Genomic DNA, 14,112 nt, shown 5'->3' with positions numbered 1-14,112 from the left:
AAAGCTGTTCACGTCTGAGAGGGATCTGTGAATGATCTGCACTGGTTTCAATAGTGTGCTGAGGATTATTTTGCTTCCCTCCACATTCAGTTTCTTGGAGCGTATTTCTCCTCACTGATTTGGCTAGATGTTGAGGGGGGTTGTGGAAATTGAGTAAGCAGGAAAGGTGTAGAATTTGTGGCACAATTCCAGGGCACAATTCCATCCACAACTGAGACTAATGGAGTGCTGTTGTCGTGTCCACCTCCCACCACTGTGCTGATAGGTTGTTTTACCCAGCTCAGAGTCAGATGAGAACCAATCTCTGTGCCTGTCTATCTAGTCTGATCGTAGTAACTGACAGGGATCTGGTTTCAGGAGTGCATTACTTGACCTTAAGGGCCAGGAGAGTTGTGGGGGGTAGAGAGTAGGGAAATAGGTCACAGGGATCCAGGGGGGGTGTTTAGTAATAGTAACACCTCTAAATGTGTTAAGCCTCTCATGCAATTGCTTTCTAATACCTGAATGGTCAACAACAGGGGAAGTGGACATACTCCCAGAGGTGCAATACTCCAACTGCAATAGACTGAGCCGTCATGCGACTCCGTGCCGCACCACTCAAGATTAATGGACATGTTTTTCTTCACGGAGCATAGAAGTAACTGAAGGTTGTGTGCACATCTGTCCTCTGTAACTCAATCACCTTGTCAGCCAGCGAGACGGGGCTGCACTCCTTTCCAGTTAGGAAACACTCTCTCTTTCTCTGTGTTTTTCTCTTTACCAAGGATATTTTTCTTGCTTTCGCTGCTGGTGTGTCTGAGCTGTGCTCACCAAAGCACTCTGAGGCGTCTGGATCTGGACAGGGTAACACTGCATGCCTGCCAGAGCTGCCATTATAATAAAAGACTTGTGGCCAGGGTTACTAGAGGCCAACGGCCGCAGCTCCTCTCTGTTTGATAGAGGGAGAGGGAGAGAGGACTGGAATCATGTGGCAGCAGTCAGCTGGGTCCAGCTCTCACACTGAAAGGGAGTAGCATCCATACCGGGTCAGTCACAGCAGTCTCCAAGAAACAACCACTGGACACACAACAGCTCTGTCTGTTTGTCTGCAGCAGACCTGGACCCTAACCCACTCGCATTTAAATCGACCGCTCTGAGGACCCCACGAGGGCACCACTGGTTTAGGTGTCCGCCCGTGTGCCTGAGGGAAGTGAGTGGAATATGGAAGCTCAGGAGGCTCACAGAGGACTGGAGTCAGACTGGCAGGTGGTGCTGGAGCTGGATAAAGCCCTGGCTGGGTGGCTCCCACAGGATCCGGTCCAGGGCGAGTTTGGCTGGGAGTGGGGCTGGGTCGCCTTGGACAACCAAGACCAGGACTGGGAGTCAGAGGAGGTCCCTGCAGTAAGTGACTGACCCTCCCCCCAGAGAGCTGATGCCAGGAGGGGGAGCGGCGGGGAGGGAAGAGGGGTGAGAAGGTTGGGATGGGCAGTTTGTGTACTGTACCTGCTCCAAGAGCATACCTCTGTGGTTCCCACCCGCAATTATATTTTGGAAAGCAAATTAAATGAAAGGCATGAGTCAGTAGCTATTTGCATTCCCATAGTACCCATGGACCCTTTCCCTGGACAAAGTACGAAGGCTGCAGTTTAAGGGGAATAGGCAGGCTTTTGTTGTGAAACGGGGGCTCTAATACTCTTGATATGTTAGGCAGTTATAGAGAGTACTTTCTGTGAACATTTCTAGACTGTAAATATGTCCGACTCATAATCCATTTTTCCAGCCTTCAAAGTTCTCGAATTTACCAAGTTTTCTTGACAGGCACCAGTGGTTTTCATTCATAGCTTAACAGAAACAGATTATGTCTATCCATTCTGGGCTGTTCTGGTTATATGAGTATAGAATATGCACTAGCTAGTTAATGTGAACAGTCTGATGTTTTCCTTCAGATTGAAGCTGCGAGAGGTTTTTCCCATGGAGGGATGTATTTGGTTACCGTACTGGCAGGCATTGTTTCCTGAAGCTGTTCCTATTAAAAGACAACATCTGGCTCAGACACATAGAGCACTCACCCCTGCACTCACACTGGCTGTGGGTCACAGCAATACTTCCCTCTTTAAACAAGCCTGAATCCAGGCCCAAGATTAGATGTACCTTAATGCCTGAGAATGTAACAAGAGAGAATGAATGCCTCTGTGTGAGAACAGAACATTTCTAAACCGACAATGGACAGAGACTGAATTTGATGAGATAAACCAATAGCTACATAAGTGTTTGCTAACAGAACAGATTTGATTTGTGTCTTTGTCCCTCTCTGTCCTACATATTAACTGTTGCGCCACAAAAAGCAGCATTGTGTGTGTCCGTATAATGATGTTACTATATATTGTTGTCTTGGGAATGTGACTCACATTTGGAATGCTCACGATGCTCAAAAGCATGCTTATTAAATGTTTTGAAGTGGCTAAATGTCAACAGGGGATCGTGCTTTTGTATAAAATGCCCTTGTGAAAATGGATGCAGTCCAGTGTGTATATGTGAGATAGAGAGCGTGTGTTCAGGAATGTGTATGTGTGAGATAGAGAGCGTGTGTTCAGGAATGTGTATGTGTGAGATAGAGAGCGTGTGTTCAGGAATGTGTATGTGTGAGATAGAGAGCGTGTGTTCAGGAATGTGTATGTGTGAGATAGAAGCGTGTGTTCAGGAATGTGTATGTGTGAGATAGAGAGCGTGTGTTCAGGAATGTGTATGTGTGAGATAGAGAGCGTGTGTTCAGGAATGTGTATGTGTGAGATAGAGAGCGTGTGTTCAGGAATGTGTATGTGTGAGATAGAGAGCGTGTGTTCAGGAATGTGTATGTGTGAGATAGAGAGCGTGTGTTCAGGAATGTGTATGTGTGAGATAGAGAGCGTGTGTTCAGGAATGTGTATGTGTGAGATAGAGAGCGTGTGTTCAGGAATGTGTATGTGTGAGATAGAGAGCGTGTGTTCAGGAATGTGTATGTGTGAGATAGAGAGCGTGTGTTCAGGAATGTGTATGTGTGAGATAGAGAGCGTGTGTTCAGGAATGTGTATGTGTGAGTCATCCCTCTCTCAAGAAGTTATCATTGTTGCTCTCCGTCTCTCCAGGTGTTGAGCCCCACATACAAACAGCGTAATGAGGACTTCAGGAAGCTCTTCAAGCAGCTACCGGACACAGAGCGACTCATCGTGGGTGAGTTACTAACGCAAAATACTAGGCAACTATGGCCAATTCTGTCAGCAATATGGTGGATATAGGAAAATCTTTTGGTTTTAGACACGTTTGCATTGGCTGGTTGGAGTCAATTCCATTTAAACTATCAATTCAGGTAATGCATCTTTTGAATTGACTATGTTGAAATATAATTAACCCCGACCTTGATGGGTGGATGTATCCTTCCTGGGCTCTGATATTTGACCTCTGACCTGTGCTGGCAGATTACTCCTGCGCCCTACAACGAGACATCCTCCTACAGGGCCGACTCTACCTCTCAGAAAACTGGATCTGTTTTTATAGCAACATCTTCCGCTGGGAAACGCTGGTACGCACTGGGCCTCTGCCTGGGGCTTTCTGTTCTTTTGATCTTATCTATATTTCTCTGGTATTGGTTAGTTTGCAATATTGAAATAGAATTGATTGCATTTCTATAGTTTGCATCACAGTATATATTGCATTATTGTGGTTCAGTAACAGTTCAACAGATATATTTATCTGAATATTAAGCAATGCTGGAAGAAAAACTACTTTGCTTGCATGTGTGTGCAGCTGACAGTGAGGCTGAAGGACATCTGCACCATGACGAAGGAGAAGACAGCCCGCCTCATCCCCAATGCCATCCAGGTGTCCACAGATGGTGAGAAGGTAAGACAGGATAGGGACTGCATTTTTGGCATTCACTGACTGAGTGGAGGCTCAAACCTTCTCCTTAGCCTTATTTCAGAGCATATTTTTTTGAATTATTTCCATTCTCTCCTCACAGCACTTTTTCACCTCATTTGGAGCGCGGGACAGGACCTACATGATGATGTTCAGATTATGGCAGAATGCACTGCTGGACAAAGTAAGCCAGCAACCTCAATTAACCTCATCACAAATAGATCTACATGTTCAGTATATTGCTACTTTTCTTTTCCATTGAATCCAAGTCTCTGCCGTACTGATTGTCGTTTCTAACCCTGTGCTCTAGCCCCTGTGCCCCAAAGAGCTATGGCACTTTGTCCATCAGTGCTATGGCAACGAACTAGGCCTGACCAGTGACGACGAAGACTACGTTCCCCCTGACGACGACTTCAACACCATGGGGTGGGTGTGGTTTCCATGGCTACAGATATAAACAATGCCTCATCAATTACCATGGTTGATTAAAATGCCCTTGATCTTCTGTGGGTTGTTATGAGAGGCTGGCCTCATTACTGAAGCATACACAAATACACACCACTCTTTCAGCCCCGCTTCACATCCCTCTCAGCCCTGCTTCACATCCCTCTCAGCAACACTCCAGAACTCCTAACCCTAACCTCCAGCTGGTCCCTGTTCCCCCACGGTGATGGTGCAGGTTCTGTGAGGAGATCCCTAACGAGGAGAATGAGATCAGTAATGACAACTCGTCTAAGAGCAGCGCGGAGGCCAAACACGATGGCAGCCCACCATCCATACACAAGAAATGCATCATCACCAACAGCACCATCAGCTCATCCATCAGCAGCGAGCCCCTCTCTGTGAGTCTCAGCGACATAATAGAGGTCAGAGGTTAAATCAATTACTGTTATGTTATTTGTTTTGATGGAGTGGGAAATGCATTTGTTATTCTGCCTATAACTTGCATATCGGGAATGTTTCGTAATTTGATAACCAAAACATGAACACAGCCCAATCCTACTCGTAGCTATGTACTGAAGTATCCTACAGTGCCGTTCTAGTGACTGACCCCTTCCCCCTCCCACTCTGTGTGTCCTAGTTTGACCTCCCTCCAGAGGAGTACATCGACTGCCTCCCTGACGGAGAACTGCTGGCCTTGCCCCTGGTGCTGGAGCAGAGGCTAGCGGAGGCCAGCGGCCTGGTGCCCTCTACCTCCCTGGACTTCAACGACAATGAAGACATCCCCACCGAACTTAGCGACTCCTCAGAGACCCACGACGAGGGTACGGCTTCAATCTTCCGTCCATTAACAGATTTGATGCATATACTGTATATATGGCATGAAACAGGCTCTTCAGTGATGCCGCTAAGTCTTGGTAATACTGTCTCCATATGATATTATGTCCCCAAGGGCACTTCATTTAAAGTGTGTTTCCCTCTATGGTTCTCCAGCAGGGGAGGTGCAAGCCTTCCACGATGACCTTAAAGGGAGACAGTACATCGATGAGGTTTACAAGTTCAGTGTGGACAAGATGTATGACATCCTCTTCACAGAATCCCAGTTTATGACCGACTTCATGGAGCAGCGCAGGTTTTCAGGTCAGTCAGACATTCTGTCCGTTGGCGTTAGCATCACATTATTGTCTCTTCCATTGGTGTTGTCCTTTGACTATGTAGTGATCGAATGTGTATCCATATAACGCCACACAGATATAGTGTTTCACCCCTGGAAGAAGGACGACACAGCGGGGAACCAGACGAGAGAGATCATGTACACCATCTCCCTGTCCAACCCCCTGGCCCCCAAGACAGCCACGGTCACAGAGACGCAGACACTGTACAAGGCCAGCCATGAGAGTGAGTGCTACATCATCGATGCTGAGGTCATCACACACGACGTGCCCTACCACGACTACTTCTACACGCTCAACCGTTACATGCTGACACGGGTGGCCAAGAACAAGTGCCGGTTAAGGTGAGGAGGGCCTTATAGCAGCTGTTGTAATAACATGTGGCTCTTGAAACTATTACATGTTCATTTAGAAACACTGCCTCAACTTATACCAGTGGATGCCTTGTCCCTAGGGTGTCCACTGAGCTGCGTTACAGAAAACAGCCATGGGGATTAGTGAAGGGCTTTATCGAGAAGAACTTCTGGAGCGGGCTGGACGAGAATTTCCATCATCTTGGTAAATTCCTCTACTAGCTGTTATGTCTGTCACACCAAATATCCAGCAACATTTAATCTGATGACCGAATGCCATCCTAATGTATGAACGTAAAAACGGCTTCTGTGGTGCCCTGTCAGAGTTGGAGCTGTCGAAGGTGGAGGATGTGGTTTTGGGGTCGACCCTGCCTTCTCCCAAGGTCAAGGGGGTGAAGACGTCTGTGAGACGGAGGAAGAGACCCTTGGTCCACCTACGGAGCCAGCACCTGGACGACGCCCTCCTCAGCCCCGTCACCACGCCAACCGACGATGAGGTCATCCACCGCATCAAACATGCGGGCGTGACAGGTCAGAGGGCAGGGGGACACTTTAAAAAAGTTTATATTATATAAACTATATATATTATATCTTTTATATTTTTTATACTCTTCTAAACTCTTAATGCACTGTAGATTCTTATACACTTTCATAAGGTACATACATTACATACACTGTTATACATTTCCACACATCATATTGTGTTAAATATATCTAGTTGACCTTGTCCGTGTTTGTGCTGCCCCCCTCAGGTTCCACTCAGACCAGGCACATGCCTGAGCACCTTCCTGGAGGCTTCGCCCTCTACAGCGTGTCCAAACTGCTGCTCATCGTCAGCTTTGTGTGAGTACACACTCATACACACACACACATGCAGTATACACACTCACTTTCAGATCCATCTTAACAATTTGTGTTTCATTTGTAGTTATTTCAGTTCAACTCTCTTTGAAATATTTAGTAGTTAGCAAAAATCTGATTCTGTGTTAAACATTTATTTGTTTTGTTTGTCTTCTGAATGTGATTCTCCTCTCCTCTCCTCTCCTTTCATTGCTTGCCATAGGATCTGTCTAAGGTACATCTGGCTAAAGATAAACCACTTAGACCTGACCAGGAAACATACTCCTCCCTCATTTTAACTGGTTCATTAAAACCTCTTAAGGATCTGCCCCTTTTTTTCAATTTTTGCCTAAAATGACATACCCAAATCTAACTGCCTCTGGCTCAGGACCTGAAGCAAGGACATGCATAATCTTGATACCATTTGAAAGGAAACACTTTGAAATTTGTGGAAATGTGAAATTAATGTAGGAGAATATAACACATTAGATATGGTCAAAGATAATACAAAGAATAAAAACACATGTTTTTCTTTTTTTCTTTGAAATGTAAGAGAAAGGCCATAATGAATTATTCTAGCCCTGGTGCAATTTAGACTTTGGCCACTAGATGGCATCAATGTATGTTCAAAGTTTTAGACTGATCCAATGAACTATTGCATACTATTCAAAATGTTGTCAAGACTGCCTAAATGTGCCTAATTGGTTTATTCATACATTTTCAAGTTCATAATTGCGCACTCTCCTCAAACAATAGCTTGATATTCGTTCACTGTAATAGCTACTGTATATTGGACAGTGCAGTTAGATTAACTAGAATTTGAGCTTTCTGCCCATATCAGATATGTCTATGTCCTGGGATTTTTGTTATGTTTCTGACAACCTCATGCTAATCACATTAGCCTACATTAGCTCAACCGTCCCGAGGTCTGGACACCGATCCTGTAGAGGTTAATGAATATGCAGACTAAAGCACCTGTGTAGCTTTCATTACTCATCTTCTTTCCTTTGTCCCTTACATTCTTCTGTTTTCCTCTCCTCCTTCAGCCTGGTTTTGCTGGTGTTCCTCAACATGATGCTGTTCTATAAGCTGTGGATGCTGGAGTATTCTGCACAGCATCTTACCACCTGGCAAGGGCTGCGGATACATGAAAGGTACGCTAAGTCGCTAACCACCCATAGGTTTTTGGCATTATGCCTATTGCCTACATAATACTATAATTGATATGACTGTGTACTTAGTCAAACCCAGACTGCATATGCCTGTTTAGTTTCATCTGAAAACCACATGGGCTTCATCCTGTTTTCCCAACCTCAAAAAACAATGCTGCAGAATTGCCCCTGAACAATACTTAGCTTTGAGTTGCTCTTGGCCGTGGCATCTGGGTGTGTTTGACAGTATGTGTGTATTTCTGTCTAGTAAACTGCCCCAGACGCAGATGGAGTGGGCCCAGCTCCTGGAGTCCCAACAGCTTTACCATGACGCTGAGCTGCAGAAGTGGAGAGAGATCATCAAATCCTCAGTGGTACTATTAGACCAGGTAGGGAACAGTGGTACTATTGGACCGTGTAGGGAACAGTGGTACTATTAGACCAGGTAGAAAACAGTGGTACTATTAGACCGTGTAGGGAACAGTGGTACTATCAGACCAGGTAGGGAACAGTGGTACTATCAGACCAGGTAGGGAACAGTGGTACTATTAGACCAGGTAGGGAACAGTGGTACTATTAGACCGTGTAGGGAACAGTGGTACTATCAGACCAGGTAGGGAACAGTGGTACTATCAGACCAGGTAGGGAACAGTGGTACTATTAGACCAGGTAGGGAACAGTGGTACTATTAGACCAGGTAGGGAACAGTGGTACTATCAGACCAGGTAGGGAACAGTGCTACTATTAGACCAGGTAGGGAACAGTGGTACTATTAGACCAGGTAGGGAACAGTGGTACTATTAGACCAGGTAGGGAACAGTGGTACTATTAGTCCAGGTAGGGAACAGTGGTACTATTAGTCCAGGTAGGGAACAGTGGTACTATTAGACCAGGTAGGGAACAGTGGTACTATTAGACCAGGTAGGGAACAGTGGTACTATTAGACCAGGTAGGGAACAGTGGTACTATTAGTCCAGGTAGGGAACAGTGGTACTATTAGACCAGGTAGGGAACAGTGGTACTATTAGACCAGGTAGGGAACAGTGGTACTATTAGTCCAGGTAGGGAACAGTGGTACTATTAGTCCAGGTAGGGAACAGTGGTACTATTAGTCCAGGTAGGGAACAGTGGTACTATTAGTCCAGGTAGGGAACAGTGGTACTATTAGTCCAGGTAGGGAACAGTGGTACTATTAGTCCAGGTAGGGAACAGTGGTACTATTAGTCCAGGTAGGGAACAGTGGTACTATTAGTCCAGGTAGGTAACACAGAGGACAAATACAGTTACAAGCATTAACACAAGGCTAAGAATCAAATCCTCTAGGTTTTTGTGCAGGGTCTCAAAATGTGAAATATATTTCTCATAAGAAACTATGATTATAGTTACTTGCAAGGTTTTAATGTTTTCTGTTTCCCTCTACAGATGAAAGACTCTCTACTGAACCTTCAAAGGGGCATTGGCTTAAGGGACTACAGCTCAGAAGCTGAGGAGAAAAGAAGCGGTTACAACTGACATACGAGCTTAGGCCATGAGGGCATGGTGTGCAATATAGGAACTGTTTGTGTATAAGTATGCAAACAAAACAATGAGAGACAAGAGACCAACCGACTGCCAGGCAAGCTGGCCCCAGTGTGACAGGGACCGCCTACCGGCTGCCGTCCCCCAGCTCAGAGGTCATGACCCCGCAGGTCAGGACGTGCCCCTATCACAGACAGGAATTGAACAGTGGGGTTCCCACAGCACTGAGGCATCGTGGGGAGGCAACAGCTCCGCTTACCTTGACGCCACTTCTGTCTCTTATTTTTCTTTGTCTTTTAATGTTGGAAGGACATCGTACTGTCAGCCATTGCCACATGGGGAATGGAGGACAACAAAAAGCTCAGCATGTGATTTTACTCATCACCTTAACTCCTCTCAATGAGGTAGTCCCATTCCTGCTCTGTGAGTGTCTAAAGACAAACAAAAGAGGAGAGATAGATGAGGAAAGGGGACCTACAGTCTCAAGACTTTCTACACTCCCTTGACTGTTCCAAACCACTCCTCCCCTACAGGTCCCCGCTGCAGTGTCCCTTTTATGAACTCCTCTGATCGTGGCCACAGATCATGCTCTAGAGTAGCAGGATCACCAGCAAATATATATTATAGAGTATGTGTATGTGCGAGCACATTTCCACTGAAATGTCTCAACTGCCTTGTTTTTGCCCCAGGCTCAACAGTGCATCAGGGCTGGTTTCCCTAATCACCTAGAGCTAGGCTGTTGTGTTGGAATTTGCATAATGATTGACTTAGGTGGAGAAGGTTCCTTCTCACAGGTACTCAATAAAGAGAAACGTTAAGAGATTGCAGGATGTTGTTGGGGATAGAGAGGATATGTAATGTGGCGTGTCAAAACATCCATGATTGGTGGCAAATGGATCTCCTGTTAACAACAGGAATTTATGGAATTCAGAGTCTTCTTGAAGGTTTATGAATGAGCTTTACGTGGTATTGCCACTATTGTACTAGTTGGGTAATGCAGTTCATTGTCCATCAGACTTATCAGTTGTGGAACAGTATTTTGATCCATTTTTAAGAATGATTAGCTAGCCTGTCACTTCTACTTTCAAAGTACGGCAACAATACAGAGCTTTTATTTATCAGTTACTGGTGATTTGTTTTATGCACAGTGTTAATTAGTTCCATTATTTGTTGCACATTTATCAAAATGAGTTTGTACTGATCCATAAGACCCGAGAATGTAGTACAACTTGACCCGTAGTCTTTTCTGTAGGAAAAGACAGCATGCACACTAAGTCATTGATACTTGAAAAAGGGATACTGCAGCAAGACAATTAGGGAGACCTGTGTTCTTATGTAAAGTGTTTTATCACTAAACTGTGACTATATCTCTTAAAAATGTTTGAGGATGAAAAGAATTATATAAATATATTTGAAATATATATATATATATATTTCAATATTGAATATTTCAAGATATATACATAGCATATATTAATTGTTTATTTATGTATATAGGAAAGTTATCAAAGCTCTAGCTGGGTACAAGAATCTATAAAGAAAACTGTTTTCTTCAGAAAACCATGCCAGATATGTCTGTGACATGTCTAGTATGCATGTGTGCTTGAGTGTACTGTATGTTTCTGTGTGCGTGTGTGTGTGCACATGTGTTAATTTATATAGTGTGACATTTCTATCATTCCACACATGGATGCGTCTCAACATTTAATTTCTGGCACATGTAGCCAAACTGCCTTTTATAATGCCCATGCGTTTGGATGCAGCCTTGCATTAGCCTCTCTGGCTAACAGTTTACAATCAGCCCATATGGACATCTCTGTGTCCATGCCAAGTGGCTTGACTCAACCACACACACACACACACACCCTCTTTGCTTATCCATATCAACAACCTGCATCCCTGCTTATTCCAAATCATATACACACCCCCACTCTCCATGTCCAGTGTTTGGGTTGGAATCTGTACACAATTCAATTGAACCATAACAGAGGGTAGATAAAGCCTTCAGAAGATGTCATTCATTTTCAATGAGCTATTTATCATTGATTTATTGAAAGACAAGTAAATACCTGCTGGAATAACCTCAGGTAGGCAATGTCTAAAATGTAACCCCTAGCTGCAGCAGGAGCTCAGTGATAAAATCACTTCCAAAAAGAGAAACAGTACTGCACTTTAAAGACCTTCCAAATAGTGAATGAAAGAAATTCAGTGGTATTGCAGCCCTTATGTTATAGTGAAACGGAAGCCCTTTTTGCATTCTAAAAAGTATTATATTTATCCAATATAATAGAATGCTTTACTCTGTATCTTTGATTGAAATTTCCTTTCAACACATTTCTGTTCACTTGATGATGTAATTACATGATTTTGTGAGTGACTGTTCTCTTAAATATTTCAGGGTTAGACAGGACAGGAGTGGGTTGTGCGTGAACTGTGGAGCAGTGGATATCTATCTCTTTAATGCAGGGGCGTCAAACGGATTTTGCCCCAGGGGCCGCATTCGGTCCTCTATGAACGAGTGACGTTTTGAAAATGTGTTATACAGTATTTACTCGCAATCAAAATGTGCAACAAAGAAAATCATCTATTCTGACTGTCTAGCTTTAATTTTGGTGATTGATAACAAGCTGGACACAGTCAAGAAACTGTATGAATGAAAGTCCATTATATGATTTCTACACAGTTTCGATTTGGTTTTAGTCGTTTTAAAGTATGTTGAGAATGTTTGACTCCCCGGCTTTAATGTGTGCTGGCGTTGCATTGGTGAGTTACTGAATGAGTGATCTCTCATGACAGACTATAGGCTAGATTCTAGTTCTGGGTTTCCAAGGTTACTGAATGAACATGTTTTAGGATTGGCTCTCCTGCAGCGTGTCATATGATGACTTTTAATATCACAAGGTGTATTATTGATCATTTGTGGAAATCTTAAGATCTGAACAACAGTGATTGGAAAGTATTTCTGTTTTATAGAAATCCCTTTCACAATCAAGCTATATCATACTGAAAGATGTGCGGAGGTTATGTTTCAAATATGTGATTATATTTCATATGTGAAAATGTGATTGAAATGCTTTGTTTATTTTTAAAGTGTATGGACTTTTTGAGTTATAAAATTGCTTGGATTTCTATTTTTATTTCAGTAATTGAAATGGACCATTTCAAATAATCTGAAAGAAGCACGGTAACATACCCATTGGGTTTCTCATGTTAGCAACTAGAATGTCTCCATAAGATAGGTGTATTAATTGTCATTCATTCCAAATGTTAACTTAAAGTCATCTAATTCTGAAATTCATGACAATACCACAAAACATTACAACTAGTTTATAAGTATGGAATTAGCTGTTATGCAGAATTATAGCATGTTATGTATCATATGAGTAAACATCTTATGCTCGTGCTTATGAACTAGTTATAAGGGTATGGTTGATGTTTGTTTATGCAACAAGCTATTATACCATAGTGTAACAATATTCATAGAAAACACAGGATATTCAATCATATTATTCAGCATTACAAGCAATCACCTAAAAAATAAAACTCATGACCCCTTATAGATCTGATTAGCTTTTTTTTTGTTTTGTTTTGTTTTTTTTGTTTGTTTTTTCGCACTCGCTCTCACATATTTTGGCATTAGCAAGTATGATTGCTATTCTGGCTCTAAAGCTCTGTAACCAAGGCTCCAGAAGTCTTGACAGCGCCATTATGTTGTCATCAACACTGCATACATTGTGTGCTTCACTGACTACATTAATTGAAATATGCCTTGCTGAATCTCTGGCTAACTTACAGGAGTCCCAACCTCCTTGAAAATGACTACTGAACAAATGACTACTGAACACTTCTAACAAGTGTGTCTTGGCATTATCTTACTGTGTAGCTCAGTTCAAAAACCTAATGTTTTGTTTTTTAGACCTGTTTTGATCTGTAAAATGATTCTTAATTAGATTTATATATGGTATACTGTACGTATACGTTGTGTATATCTGCAGTCTACACACACTGACAAGAGAATCAAACCTGCGCTGTGCGTGGGTTTTGACTTGCCAATGACTTTGCCTAATAGAGACTAAGATAAAGTGGCTTTCTGGTAGATGTGAAGTTGAGATTGGAGGTATGAATAAAAATTGAACAAAAAGATTCAAGATTGTGACGTTTCCTCTTTTAAAAAAGATGTTCTCCATGATGAAGCCTACAAGAACTACATCAGCAACAACTGAACATGCAGGGCAAAGAGGGGAACATTGGTGAGTTAGATTCTGGGGTTCTTGCAGTTTTGGTTAATAACACATTTTATCAAGCACACCTGGACATACTATATTTAATCTCTGTTAACCCAGAAGTAATATTTTGCGTAATTTGGTCAGCTGTGTGATTAATTTGTGTTTATACCCGTTAGAATGAAGTCTCCACCCTTGCAAAAGGAAACCAGAGACACAAAAACCCAGACACGTCACAGGGGATATGAAACTGAAGCATCCGTTTAGAACGTTTTCTCAACACCTAATAATGTTCTCAGCGATTAATTAAACATCTGTGCACAGTCGAAATTGGTTTGTGCACACGCGCACTTCACAGAGGAGCCGTTCCCTAACATCAATATGCAAATGACTGATTCTACAATAGGATCAGTAGGATCTCCCTAGCTCATGCTTGTCTTCGCCCCATCTCCTTACTGGTTCTGCCCACTATGCTAAATAGCTCCAGTGTAAACGACACAGATGAACTAACTATGTGGTTAGTTATAAATATATTTCAAGA

The 14,112-nt window shown here is 43.0% G+C and overlaps 1 protein-coding gene across 9 annotated transcripts in view; it reads left to right on the top strand.

Annotated features, from left to right (window-relative positions):
• LOC112267178 (protein Aster-B) overlaps positions 1-13,491 on the top strand; it is a 90,132-nt gene extending 76,641 nt beyond the window's left edge. For 3 of the 9 annotated variants that reach the window (XM_042297493.1, XM_042297496.1, XM_024445362.2), the window contains 16 exons: positions 3,105-3,189; positions 3,435-3,538; positions 3,763-3,858; positions 3,977-4,057; positions 4,184-4,299; positions 4,553-4,739; positions 4,955-5,138; positions 5,308-5,454; positions 5,566-5,830; positions 5,941-6,044; positions 6,164-6,370; positions 6,592-6,682; positions 6,903-6,914; positions 7,726-7,833; positions 8,099-8,219; positions 9,253-13,491. In XM_042297493.1, the coding sequence (XP_042153427.1) occupies positions 3,105-3,189; positions 3,435-3,538; positions 3,763-3,858; positions 3,977-4,057; positions 4,184-4,299; positions 4,553-4,739; positions 4,955-5,138; positions 5,308-5,454; positions 5,566-5,830; positions 5,941-6,044; positions 6,164-6,370; positions 6,592-6,682; positions 6,903-6,914; positions 7,726-7,833; positions 8,099-8,219; positions 9,253-9,342 (1,998 nt within the window). In that variant the 3' untranslated portion in view covers positions 9,343-13,491. The remainder of the gene's footprint in view (positions 1-3,104; positions 3,190-3,434; positions 3,539-3,762; positions 3,859-3,976; positions 4,058-4,183; positions 4,300-4,552; positions 4,740-4,954; positions 5,139-5,307; positions 5,455-5,565; positions 5,831-5,940; positions 6,045-6,163; positions 6,371-6,591; positions 6,683-6,902; positions 6,915-7,725; positions 7,834-8,098; positions 8,220-9,252) is intronic. The other 6 variants (XM_042297499.1, XM_042297500.1, XM_042297494.1 and 3 more) reach the window with 5 other exon arrangements.
• Positions 13,492-14,112: the final 621 nt, after the last annotated feature.

The sequence above is a fragment of the Oncorhynchus tshawytscha genome, linkage group LG14 (genome assembly GCF_018296145.1).
Source record: "Oncorhynchus tshawytscha isolate Ot180627B linkage group LG14, Otsh_v2.0, whole genome shotgun sequence".
Lineage (NCBI taxonomy): Eukaryota > Metazoa > Chordata > Actinopteri > Salmoniformes > Salmonidae > Oncorhynchus > Oncorhynchus tshawytscha.
The sequence above is the reverse complement of the archived record's forward strand: the minus strand, read 5'-3'. Positions and strand labels throughout refer to the sequence as shown.